Source organism: Zootoca vivipara, chromosome 3 (genome assembly GCF_963506605.1).
Source record: "Zootoca vivipara chromosome 3, rZooViv1.1, whole genome shotgun sequence".
Classification (NCBI taxonomy): Eukaryota; Metazoa; Chordata; class Lepidosauria; order Squamata; family Lacertidae; genus Zootoca; species Zootoca vivipara.
In genome coordinates this window covers 89,120,370-89,134,929 of record NC_083278.1, presented here as the reverse complement: position 1 = coordinate 89,134,929, position 14,560 = coordinate 89,120,370, and the positions used below count along the sequence as shown (strand labels likewise).

At 42.5% G+C, this 14,560-nt stretch overlaps 1 protein-coding gene across 2 annotated transcripts in view; it reads left to right on the top strand.

The window, feature by feature from the left end:
• STUM (stum, mechanosensory transduction mediator homolog) overlaps positions 1 to 14,186 on the top strand; it is a 44,562-nt gene extending 30,376 nt beyond the window's left edge. The window contains exons 2-3 of one of the 2 annotated variants that reach the window (XM_060272968.1): positions 4,091 to 4,270; positions 7,929 to 14,186. In XM_060272968.1, the coding sequence (XP_060128951.1) occupies positions 4,091 to 4,270; positions 7,929 to 7,969 (221 nt within the window). In that variant the 3' untranslated portion in view covers positions 7,970 to 14,186. Of the gene's footprint in view, positions 1 to 4,090 lie in introns of both variants that reach the window. The other variant, XM_060272967.1, reaches the window with a different exon arrangement.
• Positions 14,187 to 14,560: the final 374 nt, after the last annotated feature.

The following is a 14,560-nucleotide window of genomic DNA, read 5'->3' as shown; positions in this document are numbered from 1 at the left end:
AGCCCTTGACTGATAGTTTGGAGTACAAACCTCGGACCAACCAAGAGGAGTTAACTGTTGCAAATAACCTTCAGCCACCAGATAGACTACTTTCAGTCAAGAGCAAGGGATCCCAAACTAAGGCCCGGGGGCCGGATGTGGCCCAATCGCCTTCTAAATCCGGCCTGCAGATGGTCCGGGAATCAGCATGTTTTTACATGAGTAGAATGTGTCCTTTTATTTAAAAATGTATCTCTGCGTTATTTGTGGGGCATAGGAATTCGTTCATATTTTTTTCCCAAAATATAGTCCGGCCCCCCACAAGGTCTGAGGGACAGTGGACTGGCACCCTGCTGAAAAAGTTTCCTGACCCCTGCAAGAGCATGGTCAGTTTTGGAGTGTCTCTGTCAGTGCCTCACACAGGGATCAGCAAACTTTTTCAGCAGGGGGCCGGTCCACTGTGCTTATGAAGCTATTATTATTATTATTATTATTATTATTATTATTATTATTATTATTATTATTATTATTATAGTGCTAAAACATTTGCAGGTCTACTCTCCAGCATTATGTGGGAATGAGAGAATGCCCTGCTTGGCTCTGGATCAGCTAACCTAAGATTAACATTTGAGGTGCTGGTGTCTGAAATGTTCATTAGAGCTGGAGTCAGCATACCCAAGAAAATAACTCCTCTTGGGAGGGAGTCTACTAACATGAGCTGTGTAAGGGCGACACTTGTGGAAGATCACCTTTCCTTCTCTGTGGTTTGTGGAGGTGAAGGGAACGAACATTTATTTGTATGAGTGAAGCCTTTCAGAAGAGTCTGCACCAGCTCTTGTCATTCTAGCCTGCTGTGGCCGTGTGGGAAAGTAAGAAGATGAACATTTAGAACAGCAATATAACCAAACATGGTATCAAGTAGAAACTGCAGCACTGGGTCAAAGACACAGAGAGTTGGCTCACTGCCAGTGGCTGAGTCATTCAGTAACACCTACCACTACGTTAGCAATTAGGTGTTGCCTTTTGCATCTAATTTACCTCTTTTTCCAAAGGTATAACCTCTCAATTTGTGAAGTAGTATGTTGCCTAATTGGAACCAAACAAGAACATGAATCTTTTTAAACTTTCCCATGACTGCCCCCCCCAAGGTATAAACAGATGTTTGTTTATGAGGTTGGTAATAATGGGACACATTTTTTAATACTGACTTTCTATATACAGGGATCAACGATATTTTTGGGCCAGTAGGTATATCTCAAATTTTGATTGAGTGCTGTGGGCATCATTCACAAAATGGCTGCTGTCGGGGGGGGGCATGAGATAAACTATGAACCATGCCTTCTGCAATATAAAACTTATTCAGCAACTCTTCTGGTTTCTCCATAGCAGGAGACACATGGATAAGCCTCCTTGCAAAGTTTTCACATTTGCCTTTTGGTGGGTTCTTTACCCCACCCATACTTACTGTGTATGTATTGTGCAAAAAAATAACTTTTAGGAACTACCTGGTCATAGATGAGCCCACCACAGGAAAGATGCATCCTTTTTGATAGAGGAAAAGGAGCAAGCTATGGAGATTTCAAGGACTTGAAAATGAAATGAAAGCAGGGAAAGTGCACTAAAGCGCAAAGGTTGGAGGTGTGGCTCTTTAGGACCCCAGTGTTTCCTGTTGCCTGATGTCCAAACAATTCACGTACCAAGCCCAGCTCTGACTTCACTCACTGATCACTGAATTTCAAGTATTGTTTTTGTTAATAATTTATATGCTGCCCATCTGAGTGGGTTGCCCCAGCCACTCTGGGCGGCTCCCAACAAAAAGTAGTAAAAACACAATACGACATCACACACTTATAAACTCCCAGGCTGCACACATGGTCATTTAGGGGCACAGTTTTAAAGCTTGGTAGTCTTGAATTCCTGATTCTGCCTTTAAAAAGTCTGCTTTTTTGTTGTTGTTTTTCTCATGAAAATTCACCTGCATTTTAGTGCATGTTTCAATTTTGCCTAATATGAACTCTTTTGCAAAACGATTTTTGACAATTAACACATTCATATGTATATTCTGCTAAAACACGCATTTTTATGCACACTTTACCATAGTATGTGCATTTATTTGTACGCATTATGTGTACTGCACTGTAAAATTGGGAGATGGGTGGAATTCAAAGAACGACTGTGTTTTGATTTGCTTATTGTTTCGGGAAGTGCGAATTAAGTAAATTCATATTTAAATATTAAGTGAATTTAATTTCCTCCTCCTCCCCTCCCCCCACATACAAGCAGGCACTGCTTATAAAATGGATCATCTCACCCTTGGGCTTCTACAGCTGTTCAGTCTTGTGAAAATGAAGCCCTTAAGGATATTGTCTCATTAAAAGAAGAGTCTCCCAATCTTTTCTTCCCACTACCACCTTCCAGCTTCAATATAGAGTTGCTTTCTTCGACCTCAGCGGCTCCCACCCACTCTTTTTCTCTGCAGTGCTTCTAAACTAGCTTGAGGAGAGTTTGGAGAAAGTGGGAGTTGGAAATAAAGGCAACAGCAGGAAAAGAGGGGGGAGTGTCTTGAGATATTATACAATAGAAGAAAGCAACTTAATTCGAGTTTGCAAAAGGTTTGAGATATTTTAAATGGGCAGGGGTGGCACAATTTTCCCCCTCTCACTGGTGGGAGTTCTTAGGTGGGTTGTCTTTCTCAAGAGGCCTGGGAGACTAGCATCCACCTCCCCAAAAATTAAAGTGCTTGAAGCTTCACATCCAACACTGCTTTCACCTCTGCCTGGTCACCCACCTGCCTCTCTGCTGTATTAGGAAATGAGCACTAGAAGATTGAAGCCTCCTGATATTATTTTTCCAGGACAGTTGAATTAAAACAACAATAACCAAAAGTCATAGCAGCAATAAAGATGCTTAGATATTCATGATATCAGTAGACTGTGGATTTGATGGGTTTGCCATGGCTGAAATTTATGGAGGCAGGGGTGTCCCTTCCAATCCATTGATCCTGCTTTTCCATTTTCTTTTCCCAGAAGTTTAAAGTGCTCTCAAAAATTCCTTCAGGTTTTTTATTTTGAAAAAAGCTTGTATGTTTCGTACCACTTGTATCAAATGCATCAGATCAAAACCAAGTTTCTGTAAAATGTATCTTCTACCAGCAGAGTATTAATCTTTGTGAAGGGTTTACCATTAAAACTGATTGTGACCAAGTGACAAAGAGTTCTTCATATAACACAACTACAGAGCTCTGTGTTTTATTAACATGATCAAATGCATTTGGGGATTCAGTTTTACCTGCAAAAGAGTTTTCCATTCCTTGCACCTGCCAGCCTTCCTATTAGAGGAGGATAGCCAAGCTGATCAGGGGTCTGGAAACCAAGCCTTATGGGGAACAGTTAAGGGAGTTATGTTTAGCCTGGAAAAGAGGGGATAATTTATATGCTGCCCATCTGAGTGGGTTGCCCCAGCCACTCTGGGTGGCTCCCAACAAAAAGTAGTAAAAACACAATACAACATCACACACTTATAAACTCCCAGGCTGCACACATGGTCATTTAGGTTGTCTTGAATTCTTGATTCTGCCTTTAAAAATTCTGCTTCAAATGTCTAAAGGGCTGTCACATGGAAGATGTAGAAAGCTTGCTTTCTCCTGCTCTGGAGGGTAGGACCCAAAACAATGGATTCAACTTACAAGAAAGGAGATTCCGACTAAACATCAGGAAGAACTTCCTGACAGTGCAACGGACTCCCTTGGGAGGTTGCAGGCTCTCCTTCCTTGGAGGTTTATAAGCAGAGGCTAGATGGCCACCTGTCATGTAATGATCTTGTTAAGATTCCTGCATTGCAGAGGGTTGGACTAAATAACCCTTGGGGATCCCTTCCAACTCTACAATTCTGTATAGTTTTTATGGTATGATTTTATGTACCACTTTTATAAACTGCTGTGGTGGTTGTTGTTGTTTTTTAAAAAAACAAACTAGCGGTATGTAAATACTTCTATAAAGAAATGAAATGAAATGAAATGAAGTTGGTTTGATATGTTCTCGTTTTGTTTGGCATGCATGTGACCCTCTTCTGGTTCCTTCCACATCCTCACTGATGCTCTTTCTTTCCACAGGGACATTTGTGTCTGCCTTCACGGTGTTGTGTGGAGCTCGGACCGACCTCCCCGATAGGCACATCTGCTGTGTGTTCTGGTTGAACATTGCAGCAGCTCTGATTCAGATCCTCACAGCGATTGTGATGGTTGGCTGGATCATGAGTATATTTTGGGGAATGGACATGGTCATTCTTGCCAGTAAGTACAGTTGCAATAGCCTCTTTTTTCATTCTTTTTATGGGCATCCGCTTACAGAAGTTCACCGTGAAAACCGCTTTGCTATCTGGCAACAACAAGCTAAGGCCATTATCTTGTGGTTTGTCCTGTTGGTGGGATCTGATTGCAAGGGCTAAATATAAGGTTTGCATCCTTGCCCCATCCACTCTTCCTTCTCCTTGATAAAAGGTGCATGGTTTGACCTACTCTGCTCTCCCGGTCAGGATTCACAGAACTGCTTTTGAAAGGGACATACCCACCTCAAAGTGGGGCCAGAACTTTTGAGTAGGAAGAGTTCATACTTTGAGTTTCCCACTATTTAGAGCAGGATTTCCCAAACTTGGGTCTCTAGGTGTTTTGGGACTACAGCTTCCACCATCCCTAGCTGGCAAGACCAACAGTCAGGGATGATGAGAATTGTAGTCCATAAATAGTTGGCGATCCAATTTTGGGAAACACTGAATTAGAGTGCCACACTGTTGTCAGCTGGGTGCTAATGGGTGGCAGACTGCTGATTTAAAGGATTTGTTAGGAACCATGATGGCTACCCCTGCATTAGGGAGTAGTAATTAGAGGTTAATTTGCAATTTTGCAGTCCACTTTTCAGCCCCAGAGTAATCGTAAGTCTCTGAACTTGACAGCTGAACTTTACAGGGCTGCTATATTTTTATGACTATACGGAGCTTCATAAAGCCCATGCCCACGTTTGTTCTTCCAGAGAGCCACGGCAACACAGGTCTGCCACCCTTTCATGTGTGAAGGTGGGTGGACAGCAACTTTTGATAAGAGACACAATGAATTAATAGAACCAATTATCTGTCTAAAACTGTGCCTGACTAAGCCTTCTGTATGCAAGCAGCTCGTGTATCTTTCTTTTTCTCTTTTTAAGAAAAATGTTCAATTTGTATCACTCCTATGTGTCAACTGGAAAGAAACAGATCAGAAAACAAATCTGGCCTATTAGCGAACCCAGTTTCTGCCTTCTTTCGAAGTATTTTGATCATTTCATTGGACAGGTGGGGGAGGGCATCTAGAGGGCATGCAGACGAAGGGCTTTTTGCCATGCCTCTGTGCATTCAAGCATTCATTGTCGCTATTAACAATAATGGGGGGGGAATAAGAATAAAGGATTTCTTACTCACTCTATACAATAAGGTCTCCATGGTGGAGTACAGCAATGTAAAAATACAATATTCAAATCTTGTTAAAGCAATTTACAATCAGAGAAAACAAGGTGGGTCCTAAAAATGTGTATTTCCTGTGTCAAGGGGCAGAATAAAGAGATATGATGAAAGCTACACAGTGAAGGCAACAGGTGCACCTTCAGGAAGGGAATTCCACAGTTTAGGAACTGCAACAGAAAATGCCTATGTGCTGGTGTCCATGTGTGGAAGCACCACACAACGAAGTCTTCCTGTTACACTACCATTTCAGAAGGAGAATATCATGTTTCAATGTCTTTTTCATTTTTCATCTGCCCCTGGAAAGCTAGCAAGAAAGATGACTTTACCTTTTTTTGCACATTCTAGCTTCCTACTTGCAGGCAGTTTCTGAAATGAAGGAGCATTGAAGCTTGCTACCTATCTGACACCAACTTTCTGAAGAGGCACAGACCCAGAAATGATGCATTGTGTGAATTTCCAGCCACATGCATTTGTTTTCCCTTTCTGTCTGAGAGGTAGACCTAATGTTAAGAGAATGTGCATATTTAAGAGCTGGGAAAAGGCAGTTCTGCATTGGGGCTTAAAGGTCAGCTTGGTGAGACACCTGCCATTTAAGGCACCCTCTCTTCCCAAGGCTTTCTGTGATTTCAACTCAAACCGTGTTGGATACTGTGACATACAACCTTCCACTTCTCAGTCATTTGCCCTTTTCACCAAGTGGTGTTGCTGTCATAGTTCTCTGTTTACAAACAGGAAGTAAAATCACACTGAAGTTTGCAGTTTCTGTACTAGCAGAGAAGGCAAGTCAACACGACCACACCTCCAAAATTTCTCCAGTAGAAATAGAGATGTCCCCTGCACCATTTCTCCAATGAAAATAGGGACATCTTACCATACTCTCCAACATTTCTTGTGCATGTGACATGAGCACATAGTGCAGCACCCACCCACCGTGTGCACACATCACCATGGAATATTAAGGGGGACAGCCCCCTCCTTGAAAAAAAATTGGGGCGTCCCATAGCCACCCCAGATGGTGCCCCTGCTGCCAGCTCAGATACCATCACTGTACATGTGAAGTTGTGTTTCTTTGCCCTAATGTGTATCACTTTGCCCTTGCTTCCAATTCATAGGCTCAAGGTCTTAAAAGTGAACTTTGTGTAGTGCTCTTCTGTGCCTTCTGTTTTATGTCTACTTCTCTTAACTAAAATGCATGCATGGCATAGTGCTGCTAAGTAAAGTTGTGCTCCGTGCACCAAGTCTTATTGTCTTAGCTTAAAGTAGGCACAAGCTTTTAAATATATAATTCTGTCGTAGATTACTTCATTCATAAAAACCAAATGTAAATTTTTGCAGTTTATGGAGCTGGGGGGAAATCCTCCATTAGTTTTGCAAACCCATTCCTAATTGTAGTAAATTTCTGTTTAATTGCTTATCACTTTACTTGCTTGTGTTTTTCCATTATTGATGTGCTTTGGATATTCCTGATAGTTACGTCTTTCCTTTTCTCTCTTTTTATGTTTCTTTCACGTTCTCTAAATGAACAACAAAAGTTTCACAAGGTATGTTTCTCCCACACACCTCTTTTTTCTTATTTTTACTGTACACTAATAACTTAGCATTGCGTTTTCTAAGGTAAAATCCATCAGAAATCTAGAGTGGGTCCTCTTCCCAATTTATAATTAGGATGTGCATGTTCTACACACTCAAATTTCTGACCCTGTGAAGTAATTTTGCTTTCATTCACTTGGTTATATTTTACTCTCTGGTAGTAATACATACATGTTTGTGGGATAATGTAAAAGCTATTCTAATATGTTCAAGTGTTATACGACCAAAGATTTTCTCAGATTTCAAGTGTTCTTGTTGCAGACTAGTTTTTGTTTCATTAGGAAATCATTAGAAGTGAACTGAAAGACTCTTATCATGTAAGATTTGGCTCACTTGGAATGTATTCCTAAGTGATCCAGTAACCTCTTACGCATGGAATAATTATGCTGGAAATAGTTAGCAGAAGTAGTAGTGGTCATGTTTTGCTCATTTAGCCTTATGTGAATTTTACCTGTTTAGTCTTAATACAAAACTTCGTAAAGAAACAAAACCATGCAGATAAAAGCAAAACATTTGTGCACTCATTGCAGTCACAGAAGTACACCATCTTGCATAAGGATCCCTCTGAAAATGCCTTCCACTTCCTCTGTTTGATTTATACCTTCACACCAGCTCCATGCAATCCCACAGGGGGCTGGTCCCTTGGGGTCTTATGGCTCAAAGGGACCACAAGAGTACCACAAGAGTAATATTTCGCATGATGGTTTTCACTTGAGTTTCAACTACAAAATAACCTGTGGGAACCTTCTTCTTCTGCCTCTCACAGGGTACAACAAACATAGGATCCCTCAGCACTTGTGATGCGGTTTGGCACCAACGAAGCACAAAGATAACTTCGTTTTTGTCCTTCTTTTTCCTCTGTCCAGCGGAGCGGAGGTGCAGAGCAGCAGAGAGTGACCTTCACTGATCACTTTGACAGCCAACCCCACTGTGAAGGCGCTGCCATGTGGATTTTCGGACTAGCACAGCCTATGCTCCGGCGTGACAGGCAAGCCATTCCAAAAGCGGGAGGGGAGCCATTGGCTAGGCTGAGATGTCACCGAGGAGGATGGCAATGGAGCAAAACATCAAAGGAAAGGGACCTGCTAGCTAGAGATGCTACCATTCTCTCCATCTGCAGGTGGGGAACACTTGGAAGCATTTCGCCTCCTTTGTGACTTGCTGAGGAAACGGCTCTGGTGTGAATATCAAAGAAGCAAATGAAATATTTATAGATACATTTATAGATGTAAAAGCAAAAGTTGGATGGGACAACCTGTTTCCCAAGAGACACCCCTTGACTATTTCTTGAGTGCAGGAGGGTTCAAGCTGAGGCCTTTCTTGCTCTCTTGAGTGTGTGTGTATGTAGTTTTAATGGTGCTCGTTGACAATCAGTTTCCCTCAGCCATCCTGACATTTTGCTTGCTGCTTTTGTACATTCTATGTCATTGTTAAGGTGATTGAGGCTCAGCTGTTCATGCCTCCTGCCATCTTCTGCCTGCTGAATGCTGAAAACCAGTTTGGCTCTGTTGTCAGCCAGGACGGGAGAAGCCGGCTCTTGCCAAGATCCATCATCACTCCTTGGTTTTATGAGGGTGCTTTGTTCTGGGGTGGGAGTGGGAGGCACAGTTTCTCAGATATTCTAATAACGAGTCTTTCAGTCTTGTTGTATAGTAAGTAGAAAGAGAGAGAGAGTCTTCCCCTACCAGCTCCCTGGGAAGACACTGTCACTAAATGTTACTGTACTCTGGAAATGTGCATACAGTATACAACAGATTGCATTCTGTAGCTTGTGTGCAGTAGAGCTGTGGCTTCTGTCTGTTTCCCAGCTTATGTGGCCAACACTCCTAGGGTGCACACAGGTAGTCTTACATATATTCTAAGCATTAATTGGGAGAGAGGAATCAACCCTGCACCTCAACATTCCAAGATGAGAAAAGGAAGTTAAATTTACTGTCCTTAAATCTGTGAACCAATGCCACCACTGTTTAGAGCTTCTTGGGCATTGTTTGACGCCTCTCACCTCTAGCCAGGGCTGATCAAAACCCCTGATCTAAGGTTCAGGATCATAAGGTGTAGATCGGTTGCACTGGGGAGACCTGGGTTCAAATCCTTGCTTAGCCATGAAGGCCATTGGGTGAATATGGGCCAGTTAAACTTTCTGCAGTCCAGTCTTTGTCACAGGGTTGTTGTGAGCACAAGACAGAGGCAATGGCAGTGTATGTGTGTGCAAACCCTGAGTGCCACCTGAGATTTTGGAGGAAGGACAAGATAAGCAAGTGATTTGTTAAATGGCTCCATGTTTTTTTCCTATGTGTTTTTTCCATTATGAAAATGATTAAATGAAAGGATGTTCATTCATATGGTGTTAACTTTCCTGCTGGTGGGGAAACATACTTTTTGCTTCTAAGGGAAAATGTAGCCAGAGTTCTGTGGGGGTTCTTTGACCGCTCAGCAATGACACTTCTAGTTCACCCACAAGCCAGCCAACAAGACCTACTGTGGTGCAATGGGTCAGTGCATCTGGCTGTTAACCAGGAGGTTGGTGCTTCAAGCCCACCCAGGGATGGCTGTGGCCAAGATTCCTGAGTTGCAAGAGGTTGGACTAGACGGCGCTCGGGTTCTCTTCCAACTCTACAATTCTATGATTCGATACTTCTAATTGTAGTTCAGCAACATCTGGAGGACCAACGGTTCCCCACAATCTAAATTCTAGTCTGCCACCAGAATTATTATTATTATTATTATTATTATTATTATTATTATTATTATTCTATACCCCATCCATCTGGCTGGGTTTCCCCAGCCACTCTGGGCAGCTTCCAACAAATTACTAAAAATACAATAAAACACCAGACATTAAAAGCTTCCCTAAACAGGGCTGCCTTCAGATGGGAACAGGTACAAAACAGACCAGTTTCTCTGACTGATCCAAGCAAATAAATCTAAGCCACAGAATGCTGGGAGGAGGAGAATGTGTGTGTGTGTTTGTGTGTCATGTCAGTAGCCAGTCAAAGGGGAAACCACTCCCTGCCCCGAAATGCAGTTATTACTTGGTCCCCGATTATGAAGGGACCCAGGTGGCGCTGTGGTTAAACCACTGAGCCTAGGGCTTGCTGATCAGAAGGTCGGCGGTTCGAATCCCTGTGACGGGGTGAGCTCCCGTTGCTTGGTCCCAGCTCCTGCCAACCTAGCAGTTCGAAAGCATGTCAAAATGCAAGTAGATAAATAGGAACCGCTACAGCGGGAAGGTAAACGGCGTTTCCATGTGCTGCTCTGGTTTGCCAGAAGCGGCTTTGCCATGCTGGCCACATGACCTGGAAGCTATACGCCGGCTCCCTCGGCCAATAATGCGAGATGAGCGCGCAACCCCAGAGTCGGTCACGACTGGACCTAATGGTCAGGGGTCCCTTTACCTTTACCTTTACCCCGATTATGAACAAAAGGATAGTGAAAGCATTTTGAAGGATGTCATATGCATCCTATGTTAGGGTTGCATTCATAGGCATGCACAACACATTTCATTAGAGTGTGCACCCAGGTCACATTTTCAAGGCAACCTCTGCTACTCCCTTTCAGCTCCAGTAGATAACATCATCAGCACCAGTGCTATTACAAATAGTTACTGAAGATAATCTGTTTCAAAAGGGGTAGAATATATCATTTATATTTATTTAAAATATTTTTAGCCAGCTTTTAAAGCAACAGCTAGAATTGAAATGTAAACTTTGCAGAGTATATGTAAACTTTGCCAACTATCTGTTTCACAGGGGAGAGTTTGCCAACTGGGATTCATTAGACACTGGGCAATACTCTTTAAAAAAAAAAGGCTTGGTTTCCCTCTGCCAAGCTTAGGGCAGCTCATCTGGCAGCAACCCCACTCCTGAATAGAGTTTGGATCTGGTGTGCTTTATTCCACCTTAAGTCAAGCCTGGGTAATTTAGTACCCCTTGGTACTTGTCCGTTTTGGCTCCCAAATGCTGCAAACCCGGAAGTGAGTGTTCAGTTTCCGAACGTTCTTTGGAAGCTGAACGTCCAATGGGGCTTCTGGGGCTTCTGATTGGCTGCAGGAGCTTCCTGCAGCCAATCGGAAGCCAGGCCTTGGTTTCCAAATGTTTGGAAAGTCGAACGGACTTCCAGAACGGATTCTGTTCGACTTCCGAGGTACTGCTATACTTAGGTTTGATCCCTAAGAAGGGGTATGTGACAACTTGCAAACAATGGCTGGTTTGGGACTACTGTAGGCAGAATGGGCTATCAAAAGCCATCAACCAGCATGTTTACTACAGATGGGCAAATATTTTATATTCCTAGAGGGCTGCCCTGCACTGCTGAAGTACCGGTAGGAAGGAGGAATCTGAATTCCAAGTTAGCAGCAGAACCCAGCCTCTACCGTGTGTTCTGAAGTGCAGTTATTGGTCTCTTTTTCAATGTGATCCCCTACAATGAATTAATGTATCACAACCAGTTATTGTTTGGTATATGTGAGATATATGAAGCACTGCTTCATTAAAGGGGGAAAAATGAATGTTGAGTGTAATGTCAATTCCCATACAGTTTTAATGCAATTAACAATAGGTTGGGCAACAGCACAAAATTAGACAGAGGGGGGAGAGAAGGAAGGAGAAAGGGGGATGCCTTAGGAAAGAGGGGATGTAGGGAGTCATTGCTGATGTAATCAGCTTCAGTAGTAATAATAATAATAATAATAATAATAATAATAATAATAATAATAATAATAATTTATTATTCATACCCCGCCCATTTGGCTGGGTTTCCCCAGCCACTCTGGGCAGCTTCCAGAAGGATATTAAAATACAATAATATATTAAACATTAAAAGCTTCCCTAAACAGGGCTGCCTTTGGATATCTTCTAAAAGTCTGGTAGCTGTTTTTCTCTTTGACATCTGATGGGAGGGCGTTCCACAGGGCAGGTGCCACTACCAAGAAGGCCCTCTGCCTGGTTCCCTGTAACTTGGCTTCTTGCAGCGAGGGAACCGCCAGAAGGCCCTCGGTGATGGACCTCAGTGTCTGGGCAGAATGATGGGGGTGGAGGTGCTCCTTCAGGTATACTGGACCGAGGCTGTTTAGGTAGGATGGAAATGCTTTGACTTCCTCTTCAGTCCATATCCTCCACCACCACCACCACCACCTTGGCTACTGCTGCCACTGGTATATGTACTTGTCTGCTGGTGACATCAAACCAAGGCATCTACTGCAAAGGCAGAACTTGCAGAAGCTGGCCGAATTCTCTTGGCATGCTGGATGCTGTTTTGAGGCTGCCTGTTGGCAACCCCTGTCTTGGATGCATTTGCCAATTCATGTGGCCACAGCCCAAAGGCAGATTGCATTAGAGCAAGAGAGGGAGTAGGTTAAAGGCTAAAAGCACTGTCAGCACAGTAAGCAGGAGGCTCACAAAATGTAACTGGGTAGGTCTACGCTGCTTAACAAGACCACAGTGCATAGTCTTGGGCAGTCCAGGTTTTCTGATGTAAAGATACTTGGAGAGAAGATACTTGAAACAGTGGCAGGATGTGTGGGTATAGTTTTCCCTTTAAAAAAAAAACCCACCTCTGTCTGTCTGACATGGCAATTGCTCGTTGGAAAGCTGGGAAGGCTGATGTCTATGTCTTTCCAATGTGTTTTGAGGATAACCATTTGTCAATGAATATGAACATATACCTAGATTCTCTGAATGGATTTTTGGGGCCTGGCTGGAGTGCAATCACCAGAAGACAAGGATGGTCACCGGTGCTCCTCTGTATTCAGCAACTGTGCAAAGATGAACACTAAAATGTAGAGTTCTAGCTGGTTTGGTCTATTTTTCAATTGTGTTTGAAACTCGTAATGAATTTTAAAGAAGTGTATGGTTTTTCTGTAGAGCTACCTTCTTGCATTTGATAGTTTTCTCATATGTTTAGTCCCCACTTATTATTATTATTATTATTATTATTATTATTATTATTTATTCATTTCTATAGCACAAATTCATATTGAAATATATCTATGCGCAGAATCTCAATGAAAACCCAAACAAAATAACAAATAAAATCAAAGTAGAATACATTAAAGAAAGATAATTCAAAAATGGGTCATCTGACAAGAAGCTTATGAAAACAACAAATCATTTTCATAAGAAGGCTGCCTCGCTCAAATACTGTACTTAATTCTTAGATTGGTGCCTGGAGCTCATTATTTGTTATACTGTCTTGGTTTCGTTAGGTGGAGAGTTCCATAACCCCAGTGCCACCACACTTAACTGCACAATTTCTTGTGAAGGACAATGGTGTCAGGCGCTGGGAAAGATAGGGCAATACAGTGGTACCTCGACTTACGAACGACTCGACAACCGATTTTTTTTACTTACGAATGGGGGGTAATGGTCGTGCTCTTACGGATGTCTCGACATCCAGAAAAAAAACTGCGGCGATTTTAGATAGGGATTTTTCAACTTACGAATTTTTTCGTTTTCAATGCATTCCTATGGGAAATCGCGTTTCCAATGGCGTTTTTCAACTTACGAAGGTGCCTTCGGAACGGATTAAATTGGTAAGTCGAGGCACCACTGTATGGTGATCTCTTAATTACATTGGCTAACAGTGCTGCAAAGAGTGGAATATTTAGGTTCAGGTTTTTTTAATTGTTAGAACAACTCTACAGTAGAAGAAGAAAAAATGAGTCTGGCGATATCCGACCTGGAGACTTTCAAAAGGGTTTTATCTACATTTAAATTTTATAGGCTGCTTTTTGAGCTGAAAAGGGCTTACAGAAAACATCATTAAAAAGTCATTAAAAACACAACACAAACTCATAAATGACCATTAGTTTATATTGTATTAGAACAGGAAGCAGCCCCAGTTCCTAGATGTTTCATGTAGTTTTTCAAAATACAGAGTTGCAGTCACGCAGGCTTTGTGACTTTCTCCAGAGAGGGAATTCTACAATACTGTATAAGTGCTGCCGCTGCTTTAGGAACTGGGTTAATCTTGTCTTCTGCCAATGAGCTGGCCTCAGTCTATTGGTCCCTACCTCTACTCCTTTTGATCCCTCTCCTACAACGAGTGGTACGTTTCCCTTGTACAGTATTACAGTATTTCTAATATTCGAATGTCAAGGTTTAAACATTCAGAATATCTATGGTGCTTCTGGCTTTTAAAAAAAGAACCATTAAACACACTGTCTTGTTCCCAAAGGCTATATCTGATAAAGGAACTCTAGGGCTCACCCACACCTTCCACTGTGCCAATTTCCGCTTGTCCTGTGCTTTCTAGGCATGGGACTGAGCCATTTTGCCATTGCCCTGCTGTTTTCCCTGAAAAAACCTACTCTTTAGCACTAAATCCGGGGGGGGGGGGAGCCCAGCAATCTGCAAAAAACCCAATTGCCATTTGTTCCGATTCATCGCTGGTTTTCCTCTTGACAGTGGAGTTGGAACATAGCTATCATCTCCCCCCCACACACACACAGCTGCGGAATTTCCTGGGAGTGTGTCTACCTCCTGAATGACCCAGGCACAGG